This window comes from Urocitellus parryii, chromosome 11, assembly GCF_045843805.1.
Source record: "Urocitellus parryii isolate mUroPar1 chromosome 11, mUroPar1.hap1, whole genome shotgun sequence".
NCBI lineage: Eukaryota > Metazoa > Chordata > Mammalia > Rodentia > Sciuridae > Urocitellus > Urocitellus parryii.
In genome coordinates, this window is record NC_135541.1 from 7,903,500 (window position 1) to 7,931,277 (window position 27,778).

The 27,778-nt window shown below is 45.3% G+C and overlaps 1 protein-coding gene across 1 annotated transcript in view; it reads right to left on the reverse strand.

The window, feature by feature from the left end:
* Window positions 1-211: 211 nt before the first annotated feature.
* The window catches only part of LOC144249159 (PRAME family member 12-like), a 34,666-nt gene continuing 7,099 nt past the window's right edge, over window positions 212-27,778 (reverse strand). Inside the window, exons 4-6 of the mRNA XM_077791365.1 lie at window positions 2,070-2,217; window positions 1,060-1,205; window positions 212-275 (exon numbers count right to left, since the gene is read on the reverse strand). Of these exons, the coding sequence (XP_077647491.1) occupies window positions 212-275; window positions 1,060-1,205; window positions 2,070-2,217 (358 nt within the window). The remainder of the gene's footprint in view (window positions 276-1,059; window positions 1,206-2,069; window positions 2,218-27,778) is intronic.

The window sequence follows — 27,778 nt, forward strand, 5'->3', positions numbered from 1 at the left end:
TCCTGAGCTGGGAGCAGTGGCTCAGGGCAGGCAGGATGGCTTGGAGCTGGGAGTCTGTGATCTCACAGGCTTCCAAGTCCAGGCTCCTCAGGGTGGCTGCAACAGTCTCCAGAATAATTTGGAGGGGCTCCGGACTGAAATTGGTCAGTTTGCTGCCCCTTAGATCCAGGTGTCTGAGATGGCTGGTGTTTGGACATCGGGAAAGATAATTCTAGTCGGAATCTGAGAGCGGGCATTTGGTTATTGAGAGGGCCTCCAAGGGGGTCTTCAGGTGCCTAAGGAGAAATAAGGCAGTTAGTTCTGAGGGAGAAAATGAATTAGCCCCAACCCAATGTCACCATGGCCATTAGAACATGGTTGACATTATGCAGAATCTGCCCGTTCAGGTAACCCCATTTCCATCTGAGCCTTTTACCACCACTTTTTGACCAGGTGGATCCTCCAATTCTAAGAACCCCATCCTCAATAACAAAGGGAAAGCCACATCTCTGGTCAGAGGAGGTCAAGGGGAGTCATGTAGGAAGTTCAAATCCAGGCAAGATGTAACAAAAACTACTGAGGTTAACCCCCCTCAGCAAGGCCTCCATCCCTGCTCCTCACCCTGGACTGCAGAATTATTACCTGGAGCTCAGAACAGCCTTCCTTACATGGGTGTAAGAGGTGGGTTTCTCTGCTCCCAGCTGGGGAGTACAGAGCTTCCCTGTTGGGGGTACAGGAGTAGGGACTTCCCCTCCTTCACTGCCCTCTCCTCTACCCTGCTTTGCACCCCTGTTGCTAGACAGGCCTCTCAGGAAAGGAACCTCAACCAATCTCACTAAATCCTGTCCCCATCGGCTGGTTTCCCAGCATCATGGCACTTCCCAGACCATGGTCCCTGGTTTAGCCCTTTGCTCTAACACAAGTTAGAAGATGGAGCTTCAGGATACAACAGGAACAGATGATGGGTTATTTACCTTCCAGTGTCTTGTTCACCACGAGAGTGTCAATGGCTGGCACATAGTAGGTGGCCTTTCATATTTACTGATACTGGTCTGCAGAGATGCTCACCCCCTTACTCACCTCAGCACCTGCTCCAGGTGGCCCTCGAGGAGGAGGACAGCATTTATACATAACTTCCTCAGGCAGTCCATCCTGTGGAACTGCGAGGTGAGCTTCAAGAGCAGCCTCTCCTGCTCCTCTGGGAAGGTGTGGGAAGGAACGTGGACCTGGGAGACAAGCAGCTTCCTCAGGTTCCTCATCTGGCCCAAGAAAGGAGCACAAGCAGCCAAGGTGGAGGGCGCCCATGTGCAGTGCACTTCCACCTTCTGGACAGAGTCCAGCTGCAGCAGTCTAAGGACCTTCCTGGTGTGGCGGGTGGGTTTTCATAAGATCTTCAGCCAACTGCAACACAGATGCAGCCTGTCCCTTCTCTGTGTGACCCATAGGAACAAGAGTGTCAGAAATTCATCCAGGGGTCCTTCTGTGAGGCACAAGTCTATGAATATCTTCCGGGGCATCTTAGCTGTCATTGCTGGACCAAGTTTCAATGTTTGATTCTTCTTCATGTCCACTGGTGAGCAGGCATCGACCACGGCTCAGACCACGTCCTCCAGAAGTTCCGTGGAACCATCCGCAAATCCAGCACCTGCAGTTTCCACCTCCTGCGGGGACCACAGCAGAGTGTCTGCCCTGAGGTCCCTTCCTTCCCCTCTCAGCTGCTGCTCCCTGCTCCACCTCTTCCTTCTGTCTCACTTTTCTCCATGCACTTCCCTCCAATCCAGCCTGGTTCCCCCCCCATTTACAATCTGAATCAGGGACAAGGACACCCTCCTGGTTGGGTCACCACAGCTGCCACAAGCACCTCCACATCTGGAAGCCTTTCCCAGATGGGGCTCAGCATGGCCAAGGCCTCTCCACCCCTCCTTGCTGGCAGCACAGGAAGCCTGTGGAGCACACTTCAGCACCCACTCTCTCAGCCTATACCCATCCCTTCCCTGGCACTGAGGGTGCTCCCTTCCAGGCCACCTAAGTCCCCCTCACCTGGGGCGATCCTGCTGGGCAAGCAGCATGTCCAGCCCATCCAGGGCCACTCGGATCATCTCCAGCTGTGACTGCCTCATCAGGGCCCCCAGGGGCAGGTCCTCCAGATCCAGGATGTCCCTGGACTTGTTGCTCAGCAGGCTGTGCCCTGCCAGCTCCAGCAGCGTTGGTGGGGACTGGATGCTCATCCTGAGGAGTCTGAAAGAAGAAGGATCCAGGAAAATGGTCCAGAGAAAAGGCCACTATCCCATCCAGTGCCAGCCACTGGAAAGAGGGTACTGGGGAGTCCAAAAATTCACCCCATCCTTAAAGGGGATAGCCTCTGCTTATTACTTTTTTCCTTATAAAATGGAAATTGGAGTGTCATGTGACTTAATGCAGTAGGATCCTCTGATTCAATAACTACAGTGGCTCAGAAAGGAGTTGCCCTCAAATGGGTGATGTTATTTTTAATTTCAAAAAATTAAATGAGCAATTATAAAGCATATGCCCATATTATAAAACACTTGGAAATCACAAGAGAGTCTCATGGATGTCTCTCACACATGTGAGATTCTGCCACCCTAGTGGGAAGTTTAAGAGAACAAACAGATCAGAACAGAGTCTGTGAACTGTTGCATGAGATAGTTTGAAGCTTTTTGTTTTGTTTGTTGAAACAAATAATAAAATTATAAAACTACATAAGCCATAAAGTATAATCTGGGGCATGAGGCAATATTGGGGATTGAATTCAGGACACACAACCAGTAAGTCACTGCTCCAGCATATTTTGGATATTAATCGTAGACAGGGTCTCACTGATTTGTGTAGCACCTCCTGCTGTTGTGGCTGGATTTGAACTCTAATTCTCTGGCCTTCTCAAACTCTGGAGGTGTTGGGATTGCAGGTGTGTGCCACCACACCCAGCAAAACAGTATAATTTTAAGGGCACACAAAATAAATATTTTTATTATCAGAAAATAGAATTCCAATCAATTAGAATAAATAGGATTGCTATCCACTTCCCTGGTTAACTAATTTTAAATTGGCTTTGCCTGGAGTTCAGTGGAAGAGCACTTTCCTAGGACATGTGAGGCACTGGGCTTGGTCCTCAGCAGGAGGTAAAAATTATTAAATGACTCGCTGGGGACATACCTCTGTTGATAGAGTGCTTGCCTCACATGCACAAGGCCCTGGTTCAATCAGCATACCACCAAATAAATAAATGGATAAATAAATTATACTGTCCATATAAACTTTAGAAAACAACAATTGAGAAAAAGAAAAAGTGTGGGGCGTGTGTGCACAAGCCTGTAATCCCAGGGTCTCCGGAGACCGAGACAGGAGGATCATGGGATCCAAGTAAGCTTCAGCAAGAGCAGGCACTAAGCAACTCAGTGAGACCCTGTCTCTAAATAAAGCATAAAATAAGGCTAGGGATGTGGCTCAGTGTTTGAGTGCCCCTGGGTTCAATAGCCCATACCAAAGAAAGAAAGAAAATTGAAAGTGACATAAACCAACGTGGAAATCCTAGTGTTCATAATCAAGGTAACACTACACTTAGAGGCAAAATGAAAGTTCTGAATTGGTTCATGAGAAAAGACAGAAACAAAATTGTTCCTGAATTTGCACAAGTGAGGCGGGAACAAGGGTGGTGCTCAGGGCAGTGAGGGACTTACGGGATCTGTCCAGGTGTGCAGGGTTCTTGGAGCCTCAGCAGGTCAGGCTGCTTCTCCTTGGGCTCCAGGACTCTTGTGTTTCTCTTCTGGCTCCACAGAAGTTTTATGGACCTCTCTGACTACGCCCTCACCGCCATCTGATTGACTGGCATCCAATCAGAAAGCAGTATCTGATCAGGTTCTCCAGTCTCCACCCACTTAATCCTGATTGGATTTTCTTCCTCCAGATTGACTTATTGAATTTGATGCTCATTCACGAGTGCAAAATCAGGAAGAGGATGAGAGTCAGGGATGCGTCCCTCCATGCATTCCAACCATGGACTGAATTTTGTCCATAAGTGACCCTCCTGTTCCTCCCATGAGACAGAAAAGCACTGAATACTTTGAGACAAAACAACACCTGAAAATATCTTTCAAAGGGATCTTTGGACATATCAAAATTATTTGAAATTTTTTTTTCCAAAAATTGCATAGTAAAAACAGCTTTTTGAAGACAGTAGTGACAACCACGAAGACCACAAAATGGAAACCATGTTTACAACAGTCACACAAGTGTTGAGTTACCTTGCAGCAAATCTGGGAACACTAGTGAGGAAAAGCAGACAAGGAGGGTGGAATCACTCTTCTAGACTTGGGGCAAGACTTCTCCTGTTTGTCTGTCTGTACTGGGGTTGAACCCATTGGTTCTCTACCACTGAATCACATCCCCTGCCCTTTTTATTTTTTGCTTTTATTTGGAGATAGTGAGGACCTAAGCATTTTCATGAGACCCTAAGTTGCTGAGGCTGGCCTCAAATTTGCCATCCTCCTGCCTCAGTCTCCTGAGTTGCTGTGATTATAGGCATGGGCCAACATGCCCCTGATGGGGACTTGGAAAAGTCTGAAATCCACCAAGGGTGGAAACTGTGGGCAACTTGGGAATGGGAGAGAAAGACACAGGGTTTTACAGCAGGTGTTCCTGACATCAGGGAGGCCACCCACTGGAGACTCTTCCTGCAGAATCAGGGACCCGAGGGCACATCTCCCAGGCAGCCTTTGCTCCAGGCAGTTTCCAGGGCTCTTTAGTCTGTGAGAAGTTCATAGGCAAAGGAAAATTTGAAGAGCCTGAGTAAAAAGTGATTCAGGAATTGAGGAAGGAGAGACGGAAAGAGAGGGAGTGCTTGGCTGATGAGCCATGTGAGGGGAGGACTTACAGGGGAGATGTAGAAGGAATGGTTTGATTGGCGGCAGATACAGAATGGCATTTCTGCTTTGTTGTTCTGCCTTTGTGTTAGTCAGCTTTTTCAGGCTGTCACTACAACACCCAACCCCAACAACTACAGAGGAGGAAAAGTTAACTGGGGACTCATGGTTTCAGAGGTCGCAATGCACCACAGCAGATTCCATTTCTTGGGCCCTCACTTCAAGGTGAGGCTGACCATTATGGTGGGAGATTGTGGCAGAGGGAAGGTGCTCACATTATTAGAGAAAAGAGAGGCAGAGAGATGGCCCCTAGCCAGATACAAAATATACACACCACATTCACATCCCCAATGATCAGCTTCCTCCAGCCACACTCCAGCTGTTCCCTGTTATCACTCAGTTAGTCCCATTGGGAATTAACTTACTAACAAGGTTAAGGCTATAAACCAATCATGTCTCCTCCCAACCATTGTCTCACAGGTGAGCTCTTGGGAGACACAGCATCTAAACCATGATAGACTTCTTGGGTATCTTGTTGGAAAATATCCCTGCTCACATCACAGTTGGATACTTACAGTTGGCTGAGATGATCTTTGGTTTCTGTTTCACATAATGACTTACCACAAATGACCCACATTTTATCTCCTATGTGTGCAGTGGAGTAGGGCTAAGGCCATTTCAGAGACCTCATTGCTTTTTAGGCTTCACAACATTTGAACTCTAGTCTCTGATTGAATTCTAAATTTCTCTGCCATTTGTCTGTGTGTCACCAGCTGAAAGGGTGACTTAACGCCACAGCCCTGCCTTCTCTTACCACCCTTGACTTGGTACAGGAGGCAGGTAGATGTTACTGTGAACCTAAGTCACAACAGACAGTGGCTCTCCAAAGAACAATGATAGTCAGACATAATAGGGCAGGAATGCAGGACACCCAAAGAAAGATGAGTCAGAGCCCCATCCAGGAGGCAAAGGGAGACAGGGTGTCAAAGGCAGCTTTGAGTCAATTCTCACTGGCTCCCCAGATTCAGTACCAAGGGTGGCCTCAATTCAAGGACAACAGGCAGTGACTGGCCAGGTGTCCTCCTAGACTTTGGGGGGTTGAAGTTTGGGGTAGAGTTTATGCACAGCTGAGGTTGTGGCTGACTGGTTTGTGATAGTTCCTGCCATCAGGCAGAGCTGCCCATGGACCCTCCCTTCACAGCACCCTGCTTCCCCTTCATCAGGATTTGACACAGTTTCTGCCTGTTGATTTGAGCACCATTATGTTTCCCCCTTGGAATGAAGACTTTTTTTCTGGATGCATCACACAATGATTTGATTCTCTCTCAGTGCCAGGATGGACTTGTCCTGGTTGGTCCAGTCTCCCATTGGAGGGAATTAATAGATGAGTAGGAATCAATGTTGAAACTCATTGAGCCACATTTGAACAAGGTGGGTTTGGAGGGAGTGGCTCTCCACCAGGAAGTCCCTGTTAAATTCAATTTTGCCTGTTCATTAGGCCCATTTTTTTAAAAAATTGTTTTGAGACAGGTTCTCACTAAATTACTGAGAAAGGCCTTGGATTTGAGATCCTTCTGCCTTTGCCTGCTACGTAGATGGTGTTATGGGGAGTCCCTCCAGAAAGCACTCTAAGTCTGAATTTGAAATCAAAAGAGAGCTTTACTTACCTGACTAGGGACTGTCACCCACCACAGAGACTCAAGCTCTGTGACAGGACAGCAGCTTCCTGGTCCATCCAAAAACAATATAAGCACAAAATCCACAACTCAGTGACTTGCTTATCGTCATGTAAGCTACCAATCATAGAAATTAAAACATGAATAAGTGCGGACTCTGGGCCCTAGGCAAGACCAGAATTTTCCAGTCAGAAGCCAGCACATTAGCTTTCAGTGCAGTTGAGCACGGTCCTGGGTTCTAGCAGGTGCTAGACCATCACACCCTGAATTTGGGTGGGGGCTAGTGGGGCGAGAATGTACTTCAAAGTCATGTAAACCCACAATAGCATTCAAGCCCCGGATGTAGCTCTCCACGATCACCACTGCCTCCTGAGTAGGGTACAATCTGTGGGGTACAAAGTACAGAATGGCAAGTGTTTTAAAGTAAAAAAAACAGCAGTCATTTCAGTTTCTCAGAAACAGCTCTTGTAACAGTTGTTCATAGGAGGCAGCAAAATGGAGTCTCAGGCCTGCCTATGACAGTTCTTGCCTTATAATTGTCTGATCTCACTTTTCAAAATTTTATATCCATCATCTATATTTTTTTTACTAATCCATAACCGATAACTGACACACTTATTGATTGTATGTATCAGTTCCCAGGACAGCAGATGGGATTACAAGTGTTCACCACCACACTCTGTTTTGAATTACAATTTTAAAAAGGTAGAGCATTTGCCTAACATGCATGAGGCCCTGGGTTGGATCCCTAGCAACAATCAATAAAGAATTGAATAAATAAACACACAGATAGATAGATGAGAGACCTGTGTTCAAGTAAACTTGTTAGAGATTTTTTCTTCTTAATCAATTAATCTGATTTTAGTTATATTCAGGGAAAAAATCCAAATGATAGCTCTCAATGATAAAAATTTAGATATTTAACATGGTTAAAATATGTTGGGTATTTACTCTAAACAGCTATTAACAAGGTGATTTGATTGGCATATATTTTAATATAGTGTCCAGAATTATGTCTGAAAACATATGAGATTTTTTATGAATTTTTGCCATTTTAAAGCAAATATTAATAAAATATCCAAATAAATATAACTTGAAAAAGGTATGTCATATTTGACAGGACATCCCATCATATCAAATGAGGCTAATTGCCTTAATGTCTCTCTTCTAGAAATCCTTTGAGCAACTATGGAATTCTCTAGAACATCCCAATGTTAGCTGAAGGTCAAGTGACAATGTAGACTTTGATCATAGAGAAGTTAGTAAATAATCTCAAAAGGTTTAAAGCCCTTCATGAAACCTGGGGTCCTACATCATTATAAAAGAGAAGCCACTTAACCAGTGTGATGAAAGATATTTAAAGTGAATGAGGAAAGTTATGTCCTATGAAATAATACTTCAGCTTTCAACAGAGATGATTCAGTTTTCCTTTTCCCATGTAATCAGAGAACTTGATAAAAACAACTTGAAGCCTAAAACTTACTCTCCCCTCCTCCAGTACTGAGCATTGAACCAGGGGCACTCTACCACTAAGCTACCTGCCCAGTTCTCTTTGTTTTATTTTCAAACAGGTTTGTCAAATGGACAAGTCTGGCCTGTATCTTGCCATCCTCCTGCCTCAGGCTCCTGAGAATCTGGAATTACAGGCATGGCCCACCTCACCTGGCTTAAAATGTACTTCTTAAAGAGCAGCTGTTTGAGGGATGTTCAACTGGAACATTCCAGGAGGAAGCCATTACTGTTTTGAATTGTCTTTGGAATCATTTGCCCACCAGTTTCAAAATGTGCTTGAGAAGGAACCATAATAGACTCCTCTGCAGTGCAGAAGAAAGGCTCTCCTGGAGTTTCTTGGAATTTGCAGGTCCCATTCTGTGTTTTATTAATCTCTTGAGAGCCATGCAGAGGGAATGTCTGTAATGTGTCTGGCATGATTAAGTGTTTGCTGTGCTCAGAGTTAACTTATGTATAAAAGTGGCTGTATAACCAATGTGATCCTGCAATCTGTACACGTGGAAAAATAAGATTACATACCTCATTTGAAACAAATGTATGATATGTCAAGATCATTGTAATGTTTTGAGCAACTAATAAAAATATTTTTTAAAAAAGGATAAATATCAAAATGTTTCTTTATAACTAAGTTGTTTATATATGTAACACAAATAGTGAAAACTATTCAAGGTTATTCTCTGAGAGCAAATATTAATGTGCTGCTATAAACCAAAGTTTGATTTATATATTAAAATGACAAACACTTATTAAAATATTAATTACATTGTGTCTGTTAAGTTTTATTCTCTAGAGCAACTAACTGGACAAATGAAAGTTTGGACATTTCTGGTGAAACAGCAACTGTTATTTTAGAGATTGTTCCACCTTACAGAGTCTAAAACTTGGTTAATATAAAAAACATTAATACAATTGTACTATACTACTCTTCTTCTCATGTTAATTGTGCTTGCTTACATTGGCTAGACCCTCAAATCTCCCTTTTGTGTTTTTTTTGGCTTAAATATGTGGCATCACTGAAGGTGGTGTGCTACTCTGATCTTCTCACTTTCAGAGAGTAGAGTGTCTGCTTCTGGCCAGCAATAAAGGCTTAATTGGAATGGCAATGTGTGGTCTGAGAGTTATTTGAGGGTCTTAGTATCAGTATAACATTCATCCAGAGGAATTTTGCAGTCTGAGGCTATTTTTCTTCTTTTAGTTATGGCACTTGCTCCCCAGTGCAATGTAATCTCTTGAGGGTTTAAATGCTCTATGGCCAGGTACTGAGGTGCACACTTACAATCCCAGTAACTTGGGAGGCTGAGGCAGGAGGATCAGAGATTCCAAGCCAGCCTGGGCAACATAGTTACACCCTGTCTCAAATAAAAATATAAAATATGTTGGGTGTGTAGTGCTGCAGTCTAGCTGAGCACAAATAACCAGGAGGTGACCAGAGACTTGAAGGTTGAAACGGGAACTACTTTATTGCAAGTAAACTCTGCGGGAACTGAGTGCAAACTCAAAGTAGTGGGCACCCAAGGTAGCAGGAGCCGCTTCTCTGCGGGACAGCAGAGGTACATATAACCACTAATTATACACAGCTTAACTTAATTAACATCATCTAGATACAGCAGTCAGTCATTAAGGAATCCTCATCATCTTAATGGCTCCCTGGCTTTACTTCACAAATCACTCCTCCTGGCAAACTGCCAGGCATCATCTTGACTTGATTTGCATCCCCAACATCTCCTCCCTTTTGTTTTATTAAACAACATCTATGTGGCTTAGGGACTGTGCCTGTTTTAGTGTGTCCAATACTCCATATGGTTCTTACCCATCATTGGATGGTCTGAACTCAAATCGTCAGCCTCCTATCTTAGGTTGGTCCCATTGTAATTGGATCTTACCCGTCTATGACTACTGGCCCATACACTTAGCCATACTTGTGGATAATGACCATAGTGGTTTTTAACAAACACCATAAACAACCTGCCACAAGCAGAAGGGAGGAGGATACAAAATGCCATGGTATCAAGCCATTGACTGCTCCAAGTGTGAAACCCCTGGAAAAACTGTACCACAGATGACACCATCAGCAAAGATACTGGTACTAATTACAATTCATTATATCAGTTAATAATGCATATAAGTGATACGCAGTCCAGGTAAGTTCTGTAAGCAGCTTAAAGCAGAGGAATCCAATAATATATCTATTTAGAAGAATACACTGTTTCTTGAAATGGTCACTCATCCTCTCTCCCTGCCCTCAGGGGCGAGTAGTTTACCTTGTTACTTACCCCCAAGCTTCAGGCCACCATATGCCACAGTCCGGCTGGGCACAAATAACTGGGAGGTGACAAGAGACTTGAAGGTTGAAACGGGAACTACTTTATTGAGAATGAACTCTGTAGGAACTGAGCAAAAACTCAAAGTGGCGGGCACCCAAGGTAGCAGGAGCCGCTTCTCTGCAGGACAGCAGAAGTACATATACCCAACTAATTACATACAGCTTAACTTAATTAACATCATCTAGATACAGCAGTCAGTCATTAGGGAATCCTCATCATCTTAATGGCTCCCTGGCATTACTTCACAAATCACTCCTCCTGGCAAACTGCCAGACGCCATCTTGATTTGATTTGCATCACCAGTAGTAAAGTGTCCCAGGAACATAATCCCTGGCACTTCACACACACACACACACACACACACACACACACACACACACACACAGTCCAGCAGTGACATGCATGCCCCAGCACCTCAAAAGAAAAAAAAAGAGAAAGACACACTGACACAGAAGACAAATTAGAATAGAACCAAAAGTAGCAAATGAGGGCTCCGGGCTGCAGGCAGAGCTCAGGGATGCTGCACCTGCCTAGCCTGCATAAGGCCTGGGCTCCATCTCCAGCCCCTCCCCCTCCTTGCCCACAAGGTGGTGCAGACTGATTCTAGGTATTTCTAACCATTGGAAGTGAGTGGGCTGAGTTTCCCCAGGCAAGGGAAATAGCCACTAGTGATTAGCCATGAGTTCAGGTTCCTGCAAGAGCACCCGCAGCTTTAGGTTGCAAGGGAGCAAGGTCCTTGGGCCCAGTGTTAGAAGTCCACATCGAGTGGGGGTAAGATCCTGGTCTCTGCACTTGTGTCACCCAGATGGCTTTGAACCCTTGGCTCCTTCAAGGAAAGTGACTACAGATGTGCCCTGGGGTCTTTCCAAACTTGAGAGGATGGAGGATGAAGAGAGTCAGGCTGATGATGACCTGGTGACCAGGTGACCCGATAAGCTCCTAGCCTCCCCTTCCATAACCAAGTACTTTCTATGGTTTTCAAATCTCCATGCCAGACTCGTCCTACTATCTGCTTTTCCCTCGTGGACACTGGTGCTCACATGGGAAGTCATGTGCCCAGTGAGACACAGCCAGTCCAAGGGCTCTGGATGGGACAGGCAGGAAGCTTCACAGTGGTTCCCTGGCATCCACAGGACTTTGACTTTTTTTTTGTAATGGGGATTGAACCCAGGGCTTCTCTACCACTGAGCCACATCTCCAGGCCTTTTGATTTTTAATGAGATAGGATCTCCCTAAGTTGCTTAAGGCCATGCTAATAGCTGGGGCTGGCTTTGAACTTGAGATCCTGCTGTCTTGGCCTCAGCAGTCATTAGGATTACAGGCATGTGCAACCACACCCAGTGCTCCTTATTATTATTATTATTATTATTTATTAATTTATAAGGGATTGAGCTTGCTATAAGGGAGTGAGACTGGGGCATTTGCCAATGAACTACATCCCCAGCCCTGCTCTGAGGAATAGAATATGAATATGCCAGAGTGCTGCTGAACTGGGCCCTGGAGAGGAGCCTAACACCCCTGCAGGCTGTGCTTCCTGTCCTTTGGGAGCCACTGTCATGTAGGAAGCTCAGCCCTCCTGAGACCACCAGGCTGAGAAGTGCACCCAACAGGGGGTGGCCCTGGTGGGCAACAGGCCACATACAGAGAAGACCAGAGGGCACTGTGGTACATAGCTGTAAACCCAGCAACTCAGGAGGCTGAGGCAGGAGGATCACAGGTTACAGGCCAGCCTTAGCAACTTGAGACTCTGTTTCAAAATCAAAAATAAGGAATGGGATGTAGCTCAGTCATAACTCTATGTATTAAGCACCTGTGTGGCTAGGCAGGGGGTCAGGAAGGGTCCACATGGATGAAGATGGCAGGTGAGTCCCTGTCTCTGGGGCTGGCCACCTATAAGAAGCAAGAATGTGCAATGTGGCCAACTGTGATCCATTCCTTCTATGGAACAACCATGGTGTGGTTGACGGGGTGTTCAGGGAGGGCCTCTGAGGTGATGCCAACTGAGACCTGGAGGAGGAGCCAGTCTAGTATTGGGGAGTAGGGGGCATATAGGGACAGCAGAGAGCCCCCTGCCTCCCCTTCCATAACCAGAGCCTGTCACCACGGCAGTTGAACCCCTGCTCCAGCTGTTGCTCCTGCCTGGCAAGTAGCAGATTCTCATCCCAAGAGGGAGAGAGAGCCAGTCTGCTTGAAGGAGAGTGACCTCGGCAACATGCTGCGGCTGCAGAAGGTGACAGCACTTTGATCTTTCTCCACACTCCTCCCAAATGGCGGCCTGGCCACAATTCTGCAGATCTGAGCCCCTTCAGAACACTCATCCACTCGTTCTGGAAGCTGCAGATGCTTGGAGCAAGGAGAGAGTTATTTGATGGCAAAAAGAACAGTCGAGAAATGGTTTGGTTAAATCCACAGGAAGGGGGTCCAGGAGTGTCCTGCTTTATTGATCACACTGGGCAGATTGTCAGCAAATGGCCAAATAAAAAAAATCTATTTTGAGCTCCCACCAAACAGAAAACAATCCTAGTCTTGAATCCTGTTCCTCAGTTATGCCAGAAGGTAGCCTTGAACCTCCAGTGGTTTCTGAATTAGGCAACTGGAAGTCCTTTTAAATATCCTGGTCACATGGTGCAGACTAAAATTCTAAAGTACCTGGGGTTTCTGTCCTCTGACCTTGGCTACAGTTGTCTGATCTTTCTGAGTTAACCTCCCCCTTTGCCGCGACCCCTCGCCAGCAAAGGAAACACGACACAGGATTCTTCCTTCAGCAGTTTATTCAGGCCTTTGTTTTGATATGTCTTTTAGCTTGTTTCTCTCTCTACTCCCGTGTGCCCCAGCCTTAATAAAGCAGATAAAGCCCCAATGCACAACTGCCACATGGACTTTTCTCATAGGGTGCCAAGTCACAGCGTGCCAACTCATTCTGATAAGGAGTTGTTTGTCACAGACTACAGCGGAGACCAGCACCATCTTGTAATGGTGGCCACAGTACACAGAAACGGCTCACCTCAGTTCCCCCTTTTTGTTTTACTAAGACAATACAGGCGAGAGTAGAGGTCCTATCCCACTGTGCAGAAGTGGCTGCATAGTATGGTCCAGCCCTAAGGAGGCGCCTTCCCCAGATCTGGCTCCATATCAGCCGACGCCTTTTTTCGTGGGGTGGGGTGTGGACGTCCAACCCACATGCAATAGGACATGCTCTCCTTGAGGTCCACTTCAAGGATCACTCAAGTGCAGTGCCTTGCCTTGCATCCTGTATCATGACGATGGTGGACGAAGGGGGACAGCTGAGGCTGCCTTCGTAGTACAGACAAAATTAAGTTGGCAACACCCCAAGAGAAAGGCACGGACAGTAAAGCAAAAGATAAAGACCAGTGTGGAAACCCACCTGCATGCAATGGTGACAAGACCCGCAGAGTGCAAAGGCTTTCCAACACTAGAAGGATGACAAAAGAAGGACATGTCGATCCCAGTGCAATGTTATAATAACTTGGGGTGCAACGACCATGTCAAAGTTTACTGTTTAAGATGTGCAAGCCAGACCTATGGTGAGTTGCCATTTTCTAAAGCAGCAAGAGCTTGGACGAGCATTGCCTTGTCCCGAGCATTGCGGGCCTTGAGACGACAGAGAAGCCACAAACAAAGAATCACACCAAAGCAACACATAGTACCAAAAATGCCTACTCCCACCCACTCCTTAAAAAAGGAAAAGGCAGATGACAACCAATTGGTAAATTGACCCAAGGTCACTGGATCGACACGGGTGTTGTTTAAGGCAGCTATCTGAGTTAGTTGAGACTGGATCATCTCTTCCGCTGTCATGGACCAATTTCCGGCCAAATAAGCACCGATGATGAGGGAAGCATTCCTGGAATCATTAAATCTGACAGAGGTTACACATAAATGTTCACGTCAGTCAACACAACCCAAACGTACCAAGTTAGTCAATTCTTCCACCTGAGCCTGAAGTAAATCTATTCTTTGGTTGGCAGCTAAAATCCCTGACAAAACATGTTGAATAATTTTATTTTGAGACTCAAGTATGGTGGAAGTTTGTTGAACAACTTCATTAACAGTGACAGCAGTTTGTACCTGGCTGGTCATGGCTACTCCAGCCGTAACTGCTGCAGCAGCAGACACTGCTACGGCTGTCACTATAGCTGCTGTAATTCCAAAATCCCTGCGGACTCTTAGCAGCTCCATAAGAGGGAACTTCTCCGGGTCCGCCTCAACTGGAATTGGGATAAAAGTTGGAATTTTCATAACTACTGCTAAAGACCAGGAGCCATTCCAGCACTCTGCTAGATAACAAGTAACATTAGTACAATCCAGCATATCCCCCGTGGTATCATTGGCTAATAAGAATAGGAACGGGGATTGAAGACACACCCCTGCAGGGGGCAGTGTCGCATTGCTCAGTTGAGAATTGTGGGAGATATTTCCAAGCCTACGACCTTGTCCTGTAATCTCATATATAGAGCCTGAAACATTAAGCAGCCAACTTTTGGCTCCAAGCAATTGAGCCACTGCCGAAATATCGGCCGTGGCCCCCCTCTCATTTGAAATAAGCCACTGAAACCAAGACCAACTGGATCCTACAGAGGAATTGTTTGTGCTGGCATTATACACGTACCTCTTGAGAGAGGGGGAGAGAGAGAAACCTTTAGCCATTGATTGTCTCTCCCAAGAATGTTCCTGACAAGGCGTGAAAGTTGGGGGGAAGGCATAATCCGGGGTACAATAAGGAGAGGCCTTAAAATGAGTGGCATTACAGGTTATGTTACCATCTGTTATACATCCTCTAACCAGCTTCCATATTAGAATAATGCCATCTTTTAAAGTTCCCTGCTTATAAGCAAAGTCAAGGTCTTTTCCTAACTTGTCCCAGCTGGGAATTGTAAGACTCCCTGAAAAAGCAAACCAAGGAGCTGCGATATCAGCCTCTCTCAAAAACATCTGCAATGTGCTCTGTTTCACTTTAAGTTCCTTAGAACGCAGCAGCCCATCCAAGGCCAGCAAAATTGGGCTTGAGGAGTTAACACCCATAATGTTTTGAAAACTATGAAGATGTTTTCAAAACTATGAAGAAAGTGAAAGTACAAAGCCCCGCTCTCTGTTTATCTACAGAGGAGCATCCCGTTTAATTATTTTTCCGCTCTCTCTTCATTTACCGAGGAGCCTTTTATTTTATTATTTTTCCCCGCTCTCTCTTTATCTACAGAGGAGCGTCCTATTTTATTATTTTTCCCCGCTCTCTCTTTATCTACAGAGGAGCGCCCCGCTTTCATTTGCGGATTCCCATTTACTCGGGAACTTACCGGTGCACCACCCTGACTGCTGAAGGTTCTGGATCCTGGGTTCGAGGAGGTGTCCCCGTCCGGGCCACCAACTGCCGCGACCCGTCGCCAGCAAAGGAAACACGACACAGGATTCTTCCTTCAGCAGTTTATTCAGGCCTTTGTTTTGACATGTCTTTTAGCTTGTTTCTCTCTCTACTCCCATGTGCCCCAGCCTTAATAAAGCAGATAAAGCCCCAATGCACTACTGCCACGTGGACTTTTCTCATAGGGTGCCAAGTCACAGCGTGCCAACTCATTCTGATAAGGAGTTGTTTGTCACAGACTACAGCGGAGACCAGCACCATCTTGTAATGGCGGCCACAGTACACAGAAACAGCTCACCACACCCCTTCACTTCCCTGAACAAATCTGCGGGCAGCACCAGGTTTACAGGACTGCTGGTCTGTTTTGGTAGCTCAGACTTGCTTCTTTGCCCTAAGCAGAGGCACAGAAAAAAAGCAGGGCTTCAAATCTAGCAAGGCAGGTATGGCAGTTATGTCCCATGCTTCCAAAGGATTTCAAATGAGCAGCCGGGTGTGGTAGCACACACCTGTGGTCCCAGCAGCTTGGGAGACTGAGGCAGGAGGATCAAGCTCAAGGCCAGCCTCAGCAACTTAACTATGCCCTATGCAACTTGGAACCTGTCTGAGAAAGGGTTGGGGATGTGGCCTAATTGTTGAGCACCCTTTAATTCAATACACACACACACACACACACACACACACACACACACACAAATCATCATATCAGTGAAAATTTAGTACATTTTTATTATGGAATAATAGAGCCCAAAACCAAGTATCATAGTTAAATGAAGACACTTATACCTATCTTCCTGAAGGCCAACCCTAACCCATTTTTCAGGGATACTGGGGATTGACGCCAGAGCATTTGACCAGAGCTACATCCCCAGCCCTTATTGTGAGACGGTCTTCTTGAGTTGTCAAGACTGGACTCAAACTTGAGGCCATGTGCACACATGAACCCCATCAGAAATTTATCAAAAGCATTTCTTGAGGTTCTGGAGATCAAACTCACAGCCTCATGCCTGAAGGCACTACTCTACCTGAGCCTCACCCCCAGCCCAAGAAAGATAATCTGATGTGAATGTGAATAATCCCCTGTCTACTGAATTGCCACTGGGTTTCAGGCAAAAAATCTGTATGTTTGAGGTGAAGAACACAATCGTAACAATAAATCTGTATGTCATGGACAGGACTGATGTCCTTCACCAGCCGCATCAGCTCCTTCTGAACCTGGTCAAATTTCATGGGGTTGATCTCAGTCCAAAAACCCCAGAGGATTTCGTCAAAGCTCTCCAGAGGGGCAGGGTACTTCGCTTGTTCCAGGGGCAGGCTAGCAGTGTGGCTCAGCAGGTTCTTAAGAGCAGTCAGGGGGATTTGGTTCCCATAGAAACTAAAGGTTTTGAGCTGGGAACAGTGACCCAGGGCTGGTGAGATGGCATTTAGCTGGGACTCTGTTATCTCACAAAACTCTAAGACCAGGGTCTCAAGGGTGTGTGCCACCTTCTCCAGCAGGACCTGGAGGGGCTCAGGACTCATACCTTTCATGCAAAAAGAGCTGAGATCCAGACACTTCAGTTGATCAGTGCTCGGACACATGGACAGGTGCTGTAAATCCTTCTCCTTGAGCGGACAACCTCTCAGCGAGAGTGTTTTCAAGGGGGTCCAACTCCTGGAGAGAAAGCAAAGAGTTACTTCTGGAGAATGAAGGCTCAAAAAATAGACAAAGACCCGCCGACTTCAACCTGTGCATTAGACCCCAGTGAACCCCTTGTTCTGGGTGGCTGCTCCTCTGCTCTCCTATTTTTCTCCATGTCCTCTCTCCTTGAATCCAGCCAGGGACCCTTCCTGTTTAGGGGGCAGGGCAGCCTCCTCCCTGGCACCACCTGGTCCACCCTTCACCCTGCCCTGCCTCCCCCAGATGTCTCTTCCCGCCCCCCCAACCTGGGGTAAACGTTCTGGGAAATCAACAAGTCTAGCCCATTCAGTAGGGTTTTTAAGGCCTTCACATCTCTTGTCTTCAGCAGGTACTCCACAGGCAGACAGGCCAAGGGGCAGGACAGCACCATCTTCTTTAGCATCTCCAGATCGAAATCTATGAAGGAGGCTCTCATTATAGCCTCCTTTTACAACTGCAGGATGAGCACCCTGGGTAGGTACTCCAGATTGGGGATGGGCAAGGCCTCCTTATGCAGTACTTTCTGTATCACCAGGTCCTGGAGTGTGGGTACCGTCCTGATGCTCATCCTGTTGAATCTGCAGGGAAGAGAGGCTCCCTTTCAGGCCAAGCCTGAAAAACCCCTCCTCAACCAGCTGAAGTTCAAATCCTGGTAAGCCATAGCTCTGTGGTGGTGGGGATCAAATCCCCAGTACCCAGATCCACCTCTGGTCCTCCCAACTCTAATCCCACTGGTTATCAAGGAGTCTGAAGGCTCACCAGTCCCCCTATGGACAGGTGACTCATCCTCACTTTTGAGATCCTGGGGAGTGAACCAAGGGCTGAATGCATGCCAGGCAAGTGCCTTACCACTGATCCACATCCCAAACCTAAACCTCAATTAGGACCCCCCTTAAAGAGAATAGAAATTTCACAGGGCCAATGCCCAGCCTGGTGGCACAAGCCTGTAATTCTAACAACTTGGGACACTGAGGCAGTAGGACTACAAGTTCAAGTTCAGCCTCAGCAAATTAACAAGACCCAAGGCACTAATGAGAGACCCAATCAGAATAAAAAAAATTAAAAGGGCTGGAATGTGGCTAAGTGGTAAAGCACCCCGAGTTCAATCCCCATTACCAAAAAATGATTTTTTAAAAAATGAGAACCTCAAGTTTGAGGGCAGACTGGGAAACTGAGGAAGACCTTGTCTGAGGCTCAAGATGTGGTTCAGTGGTAGCATGCTTGCCGAGCATGTGAGGCCCTGGGTTCAATTCCCAGTACCACACATGCACACACAAAACTATATACATATGTGGACATGTACAGATGTAAATCTAGATATAGCTATAGCTTAGGAGCTGTACTGAGGGTGGTAGCTCAGTGATATAGGAGGTTACTGAGCCCACATATAGCCTTGGGTTAGATCCCCATTGGACCCCAAAAATGAAAATCAGAACTTTTGGTTGCTGAACTTAGAGGAAGTTTACTTGGGGTTCCTGGTTTCAGAGGTTCATTCCATGGACAGCCAGCTCCATTGCTCAAGAGGCAGAAGAACATGACCAAACAGAGCCTCAGAAAAGCTGATCAGTACAGGGCAGCCTGGAGGTGGTGGGCACGGTGCCAAGAAACTTTAACAGGGGTTCACGGGATGCTTTCACTATATCCCTTGTGGCTTTGAAACTTACATGTTTCTCCCCCCACCCCCGCATCTTCTTTTCTCTAACCTTCTCCTTCATGATCTCCCTGATGTCCTTCCTGATCTCCTTCCTAATCCCATTTTCTTGAATCACCTCTATAAAAGCCCCCTGTTCCTGAGGGTAGGCAGAAGCACAGGCTTTGGGACACTAGTCCCTGTATTTCTTCTTTGCTAGCAAAACAATAAACCTTTTACCTTTTTCTCAATATCTTGTCATTGCTATTGGATTGGCATGGAGGATGGGGATCAAGCCTTTGGTCGGATGTATAACCAATGTGATCCTGCAATCTGTACATGTGGAAAAATGAGAATTCATACCCTATTTGAATCAAATGTATAATATGTCAAGGTCATTGTATTGTCTTGAGCAACCTATAAAAAATATAAACCCAAATACACACCCACAGGGACCTATTTCCTCCAGCCACACCTCACCTGCCTAGAGTTTATCACCCAGTATGCAGTCCTATCAAATCCTTTAAATAATTGAATGTACTGATTATGGATCTTATAACCCAATTTTCTCATCCCTTGCATTAACACTTGAACCTTTGGGAGAATACATCCTATCCAAACTGTGACACAAGAAACCAGTAATAAAACATTGATATGAAATGTATACATCACATACATGCGCACATATCCTTTTGTTTCGCGGTGATGGGGTTTGAACCCAGGTCCTCGTACTAGGCAAGTCCTCTAAAAAACACTGAGCAACACCCTCACCCTGTTTTAAGCTCTAAATATAAAATAACTTGTAAAATCCCAATACCACAAATTCCATGAACTGTCATTTAAAGGAATATAGACTACATATGAAAATTGTCAAGACAATTCAAAATCAAATAGATAGCTCTCATTTAAAAATTTTGCACTGGGCCAGGTGCAGTGGCACTCGCCTGTAATCCCAGCAGCTTGGGAGACTAAGACAGGAGGATCTTGAAAGCCAGCCTCAGCAATGGTGAGGCACTAAGCAACTCAGTGAGACCCTGTCTCTAAATAAAATACAAAAATAGGGCTGGGGATGTGGCTCAAATGGTCGAGTGCCCCTGATTTCAATCTTCGGTGCCAAAAAAAAAAAAAAAAAAAATTATTAGGTGCAGTGGTGCATGCTGCTAACCTCAGCGATTTAGGAGGCTTAGGCAGGAGCATCAAAAGTTTAACACCAGCCTTAGCAACTTAGGGAGATTCTAGGCAACTTGTTGGGGCCCTGTGTCAAAAAATATGTAAAAGGTGCTGGAGATGTGGTTCATTTGTTAAGCAGCCCTGAGTTCAATCCCCAGTGCCCAAAAAGTCAAGTTGCAGGTCAGCCACAGCAACTTAGCAAGATGTTGACCAACTTAGGTAGACCCTGATTCAAAATAAAAAACAGGTCTGTGGAGATGAGGCTCAGTGGTAAAGCATCCTTGGGTTCAATCCCTAAGATTCGGCAGCAGCAGTGGAGGCAACCTGGGCTGCAGTCACCAGGGCAAACTGGCTGTGGTAGACAGGGTGGCGCATCCTTAGGGGGGCTGTCCCTTACCCTCTCTGCACGTCTGGATGGAACAGTCTGGCTCTCCAAGTGTCAACAGATCCAGGCAGTGACTCTTGGTCCAGGAAATCTGGAACCTTCTCTGGCTGCTCTGAAGCTCTTATTCCTCCTCTCCAAACCCCTCCCTTCCAATCAGAAGCTCATATCTGACTAGATTATTGAATCTCATACAATTAATCCTGGTTGGATTTTCAGCTTATTGATTGGTTTTAGCAGATCTCCAGGCAGGAAGAGGAAAGGATTTTGGGTGGGGTGGAGATCCTCTCTTGTATTTCTTTCACAGAGCTTCATTCACAGGGTCACTCTCAGTTCTGAGCATGAGATACCAAAGGACTTCATCTGATATTGGACACAGAGAAAGACCTTAAAGCTCATTGTTCAGGCCACACTGATATTGTGAACATGTTCTAGAGTTAAAACCTCTTAGGTGTGATGGCTCACTTCTTTAATCCCATCTATGCCAGCAGCCCCAGAGGCTGAAGGAGGGCAATCCCTAAAGCAAGGAGCTCCAGGCTAGCCTGGTCAGCAGGGTGAGAACCCATCTCAAAAACAAAAACAAAAATGCTTTATGAAGCTGGGCATGGCTGCACACACCTCTAATCCCATTAGCTCTGGAGGCTGAGGCAGGAGGATTGCAAGTTCAAGGCTGGCCTCAGCAATTTAGCGAGGCCCTGAGCAACTCAACAAGACCCTGTCTCAAAATAAAATACAAAAAGTGGCTCAGTAGAAAAGAAATTGGAAAGGAGTTGCTAGAGACACAACAGAGACTCCTAAAAGCTCTGGCTACCCTGGAGGACAGGGAGGGAGAAGCAGTCTTTTGTTCCCTTACAAGGTAAAGGGTGTTTCAGGGGGATCAGCTCAGCAAACTGGCTTGAGAATATTGTCACCAAATATGAGCTGGGACCTGAGACCAGAGAGCAGCTTCGACTACCAGCCCTGGGAAGGCCACTTTTCCATGTCTGAAGCCACTGAGGGTGGAAGCTGTGGGTACCTCTCAGGATGTTGGGGAGCAAGAAATGAAGGTCAAAGTGTGGGTCCCTCTCATCATGGCAGCCACCACCTGGAGCCTTTCAGTGTCAGGGTTCTTCCTACAGGGGCATTTCCCAGGCAATGCTGAGCCCCACACAGTGTCAGGGTCCTTTATCCTATAAAAGCAAAGTCTAAGGAACAATGACATTTTAAAGAGTGTTCGATAATAGCGAGGCATGGTGGTACAGGTCTGTAGTCTGAGAAACTGGGAAAGCTGAGGCAGGAGGATTGCAAGTTTGAGCCTGCCTCAGCACTTGAATTTAGTAAGACCATCGGCAGCATATCAAGTTCGTGTTTAAAAATGAAAAGGACTGGGGAAGCCAGGCACAGTGGCGCACGCCTATGATCTCAGTGGATCAGGAGGCTGAGACAGGAGGATCTTGAGTTCAAAGCCAGCCTCAGCAATAGTGAGGCACTCTTAGCAATCAGTGGGACCATATCTCTAAATAATATACCAAAATAGTGCTGGGGATGTGGCTCAGTGGTCGAGTGCCCCTGAGTTCAATCCCCAGTACCAAAAAATAAATTTAAAAAATCAATAACAGGGTTAGGGAAAAAGCTCAGTGGAACAGTGCTTGCCCAGCGTGTGTAAAACCTTGGATTCAATCCCTGGTACCAAACAAAACAAAACAAAACAAAACAAAAACCTGCTAGCAAAATTACTATCTTTTTTTTTTTAATGTATCCTGGGGATTGAACCCAGGGGTGCTTTACCAATGAGCCATGTTCCGAGTTCTTTTTATTTTTTATTTTGAGACAGGGTCTCAGAACGTTGTTTAGGGTCTTGCTAAATTGCTGGGGCTTGCCTTGAACCTATGATCCTCCTGCCTCAGTCTTTAAGAAGCTGGGATTATAGGTGTGTGATACCATGCCTGGCTTTGTCTCATAAGTTTTGACCAACATCATGAGTATTTTGAGCTGTGGGTATAGCTCAGTGGTAAAGCATGTGCTTAGCATGTGTGCTGTCCTGGTTTTGATCTCCCGTACCTCCCCCAAAGCCACATAACTTTATGGTATATTCTGTGATAGAATTCTGTGGATTGTGAGGGCTACTCTTAAAAACTGATGACCACTCTTGTGTTGCCCAGACTCAGAGAGCAGCAGCCCTCTGGTCCTCCACACTATTTTGGAACACAGTTTCCTGGGAACATTTAGTCTCCTACCCCATTTATGTACAGATTACCTATTGCAGGGGAATAACTGAAGAACATGGATAAAGAAATCATTCTGTGTGTGTGTGTGTGTGTGTGTGTGTGTGTGTGTGTGTGTGTTTTATTAGAGTTTAATCTAGGGGTGCTCTACCACTAAGCTACATTCATAGCCTTTTTTATTTTTTATTTTTGCCGCAGTCTGGCTAGACACAAAATCAGGAGCCACTCAAGCAGGAACAAACTTTATTATTTGAAAATGCCGCCAGTACCCCGTACGCCCCGGGAACAATCCCGATAGACCCATGTGGCATTCTCCCACCACCCCGGAGCAAGTTCCTCCCCCAGGGATTCTCTCCTACTGTACTTCCCCAACCAATGGGAACTCTCCAGGAGTCCCGTAGCAGGCCAAGGTGAAGAGCAGGAGTCCAATAGCCATATGAATGCAAATCTTAACATAATCATATCATCTCAATGGCTAGCTGGTGTCACCTTTCAACCAAAAATGCCATGCATCATATTACTTGGCTGTGGCTCTTAGCATATTTTGAGACAGTCTAACTTGTCCAGGCTGGCCTCAAAGCTGCCATCCTCCTGCCTCAGTCTCCCAAGTCACTAGGATTATAGGTATGTGCCACTGTGCCCAACCAACAAACTACTCTTTTTACCATGTCTTCCTCACTCAGAAATATTTAAGGTTTATTTTAACTAGATCAACTTGTTTCATGAAGCCCTATCAGATGGAATAAAACTAAGTCCAGGATATAAGTTATGTTTCACTTGATTCTAGATGTAAAGATAATTTAAAATTAAAAAAAAATTCTGAAAAATCATCTGTCTAGAATCATTAAAAATGGTGCACATGTGTACGAACACATTTAAATAATTCAATTATTCTTAAGTTTAATTTGTTTCGAGATAGGGGCCTCACAATGTTGCTCAGGCTGGCAGTGTTCTTGGAATCCTTCTGCTGAGCCTCGGGGGAGCAAATTATAGGACTGGGCTACCATGCCTGACTTCAGTTTAATGTTATACCCCTTCCTCCCTTTCTCCCTCCCTCCCTCCTTCCTTTTCTCCCTTCTTCCCTCCCTCTCTCCCTGCCTCCCTCTCTTCCTTCCTTCCTTCCTCTCTTCCTCCCTCCCCACTTCCTTCCTTCCTCCCTCCCTTCCTTCCTTTCATTCTTTTTTGTTGTTTGTTGTTTGTTTTTATTTTTCATACTGGGGAATGAATCCACAGGTGCTGTACCACTGAGATACATCCCCAGCCCTTTTCTAGTTTGTTTTTTGTTTTCTTTTGAACAGAGTTTTCCTAAATTGCTGACTTTGAATTTGCAATTCTCCTGCCTTGGTCTCCCAGTTTGCTGGGATTAGAGATGTGCACCACTGCATCAGTCTCTATTTGAAAATATGGGAAGGACACAAAGTAGCCACATTAAATTATACAGGAGCGTAACAGGGGCTCACTTGATGCTTTGACTATATAGCCCTTGGGGCTTTGAAACCTACATGTTTTTTTTTTCCCTTAATTTCTCCCTGACCTTCTTCTTCCTGATCTCTCCTCCTTAATCTCCTTTTCTCTGAATCACCTATATCCCCTACCCCTTTCCTGTGAATAGGTAAAATCACAGCCATAAACTTTCTTTTTCATTTTTCTCAAGACCTTATCTTTGTTATTAGATTGGTGTCCAGGGAGAGGACTTCGACTGGGGGATATCAAGTTTCAGGACAGTCTGGGCAATTTAGGGAGACCCTGTCCCACAACAACAGTTTTGTTTTTAAAGCCTGGGCATAGAGAGCTCAATGGTGGAGCACTCCTGGATTGGATCCCCAGCACTGTAAACTAAATAAACAGAAAAAAAAATAAAACAAAACTAGAAAACCTTCATTGCTTTAAGAAAAGCAGAAGTGTGAAAACCCTTACACCTTTAATTCCATTTAACTACAGGAAAAAGAGGTGTCTAGGGTATGGGAGTATGAGACTTCATCTTTTAACCCCTAAAAAAGTGTCTTGAAGTAGTCTGGGGTTAACCAATCAGTGATTTTTCTCTTGCTCCACCTCTTGCCCCTCCTTACAGGGACAATAAGTTTGAAACTGTCAATCTACTTCAAGCTCTGCTCTTGCTGCCTTTGGGGGTTTTTGTGGTACTGTTTTTTTTTTTGTTTTGTTTTGTTTTGTTTTTTGTGGAACCTAGGAGTGCTCTACCTCTGAGCTATATCCCCAATCCTTTTTAATTTTATTTGAGAAAAGCTGTCACTAAGTTGCCCAGGCTGGCTTTGAGTGTGTGATCCTCCTGCCTCAGCCTCCAAAAGTGGTCGGGACTACAGGGAGGTGTGCGCCATCAGGCTCAGTTTTCTGTTTTATTTTGCAGTGAGCAACTCCTCTACAATGTAGCTACATCCCCACCCAATATGGGTATTTTCTTTTAATCTAATGAACACTCTTTTCTTGTTTCAGGAAAGAACATTCCTAAAGCCATAATGTTCAATATTAAAATCGAATGCATTTACAAGATAAAAAACTTTCTTCGAGTAAAAAGCAATCCATGAACTGGGGAACTCCACATTGAAAGACATTCCCTGGCCAGGTGCGATGGCACACACTCGTAATCCCAGCAACTGGGGAAGTTGAGCAGGAGGATCACAGCCTGGGCAATTTAGCAAGGCCCTAAGCAACTTAGTGAGAGCCTGTCTCAAAATAAAGCAAAAAGGGCTGGGAAGGTAGCAGAGTGGTCAAGCCCCTGGGTTCAATCCATAATATCAAAAAAGAAAAAAAAAATATATCCCAAATAAATACAACTTTATAATTTTTTTTAAAAAAATGACATGATTTAACCAACTAATAAATCAATGGTGGAGGCCTGCTTATCTGATCAAAACCTCGAGTTTGTTCTTCAAGGTGTTTAAATTTGGGGTGATGCCAGGCATGGTGGCACATGCCTGTTTTCACAGAGACAGGAGAGGCTGAGGCAAGAGGATCACAAGTTCATGGGTAGCCTCAGTAACTTAACGAGGCCCTCAGCAACTTAGCAAGACCCTGTCTTAAAATAAAAAATAAAAGCTGAGCATGGTGGCACACACCTGTAATCCCAGCAGCTCAGGGAGCTGAGGCAGGAGGATCATGGGTTCAACGCCATCTTTAGCAACAGCAAGGAGGCTGTTGCGCTAAGGAACTCAGAGAGACCCTGTCTCTAAATAAAATACAAAATAGGGCTGGGGATGTGGCTCAGTTGTTGAATGCCCCTGAGTTCAATTCCTAGTACAAAAAAAAAAAAAAAGAAATAAAATATAAAATAAAATTGAGGGTAGTAATGCTTGCTTTGTTGACAGGAAAACATTACTTTTCATCAATTAGGGTACAAGTTTCTTTCTGTTGAATGGAATAAAATAAAAGAAAGCAAAAAATACTATGAGCCCAATTTATTCACCTCAGATCACACTGCTGGAAGAGCATCCAAAGTATTATTAAAATGCTCAAGGACCTGGGCGGAACTCAGGAACTATGGGTCCTTATCACAATTTATGTCCTGAATGAACTACAGAAAATATCTGGGTGCTCTGGTCGGCCTCTGGGGCTGGCATCCACTTTACTGCCAGTTCTGGGAATCTCTGGTGCACCCCAGTCCTCGGACAATCCATGTGAAACCTTCCCAGTGGCAGCCCACATTGTCCACCAGAGGCATAGCCACAGTGTCCTGCCAGGTGGCACAGAGCTCCTGCTACCTTCCTTGGAAGCATTTATTTTCTCTGCAGAGCCGCAGCCTCTGCTGCTTCTGCTGTTTCCCCCCGGATCTGCCTTTTTAAAATTGATTTCATAGCATTTCAGCCAGTTGTGCATATTTAACCTGAGTTATAAAGAAATATCTGTCAATTGTACCTTGAGGTACAGACTCTCGTAATCCCAGCAGACTCTCTAAATAAGCTAATATTATGAACAATTTTTGAAAATATTGAGGGAATGTCTAGTTCATTTATTTTATTATTTTTTAATTCTATTTTGTTATACACAATGGCAGAATGCAGTCATTCCCTATTACACATATAGAGCGCAATTTTTCAAGACACTGATTGTACACAGAGTATTTTCTCTCCATTCGTGTCTTATACATGTACTTGGGCTAATGGTGTCTGACTCATTCCACCATCATTCCTACCCCCTGGCCCCCTCCCCCGCCCTCCCCTTCCCACCTTCTTTTGAAGACCAATGTCTTTCCACAGTGGACTCCTCTTCACACACAGGGTGCCATGTCCCCGGCTGCTGAGATCACGGTGGCTTCCCCTGTGCAGCTCATCTAGATCTCCCTCGCAGGTTTAGCCCTCGTTAGGGGAAATGGAAGACTTCAGTTGAGAACATTCTGGAAGCAGGGCAAGCAGGAGGCATGCTCAGGTACATTGAATATCAAACGTTTTAGCAAAAAGAAAGAAAGAAAGGAAAAAACCCTCCCCACCAGGGGTACTGGCTCTAAGTACTAAAGCAGTGAGAAAGGTCTATGATAATTGCTCCCGACAGTCTCCAGCCTTCTCTCACATATTCACTTCTGTTTGAGCCTTTAAAAAACAACTTCATAAAATACAGTACAAGAACAAATTGATTTCATCTTTGTTTGGTTCTGATTGGTTGTTTGCTCTACCAAGGACTGAACCCCAGGGTGTTCTAACACCGAGTCACAAGATCTCACTGAGTTGCCCAAATTGGCCTGGTTTTTTTTTTTTTTTTTTTTTTTTGCAACGGGGCGGGACTACTGATGATTAAACTCAGGGGCACTCAGCCACTGAGCCCCATAACCAGCCCTATTTTGTATTTTATTTAGAGACAGGATCTCACTGAGTTGCTTAGTGTCTCACTTTTATTGAGGCTGGCTTTGAACTCTGGATTCTCCTGCCCTAGCCTCTGTAGCTGGGATTATAGGCATTCACCACCAAGACCCACACAAACCATTGTTTATTTATTTATTTATTTTTGGTACTGGAGTTTGAACCCAGGGCCTTTA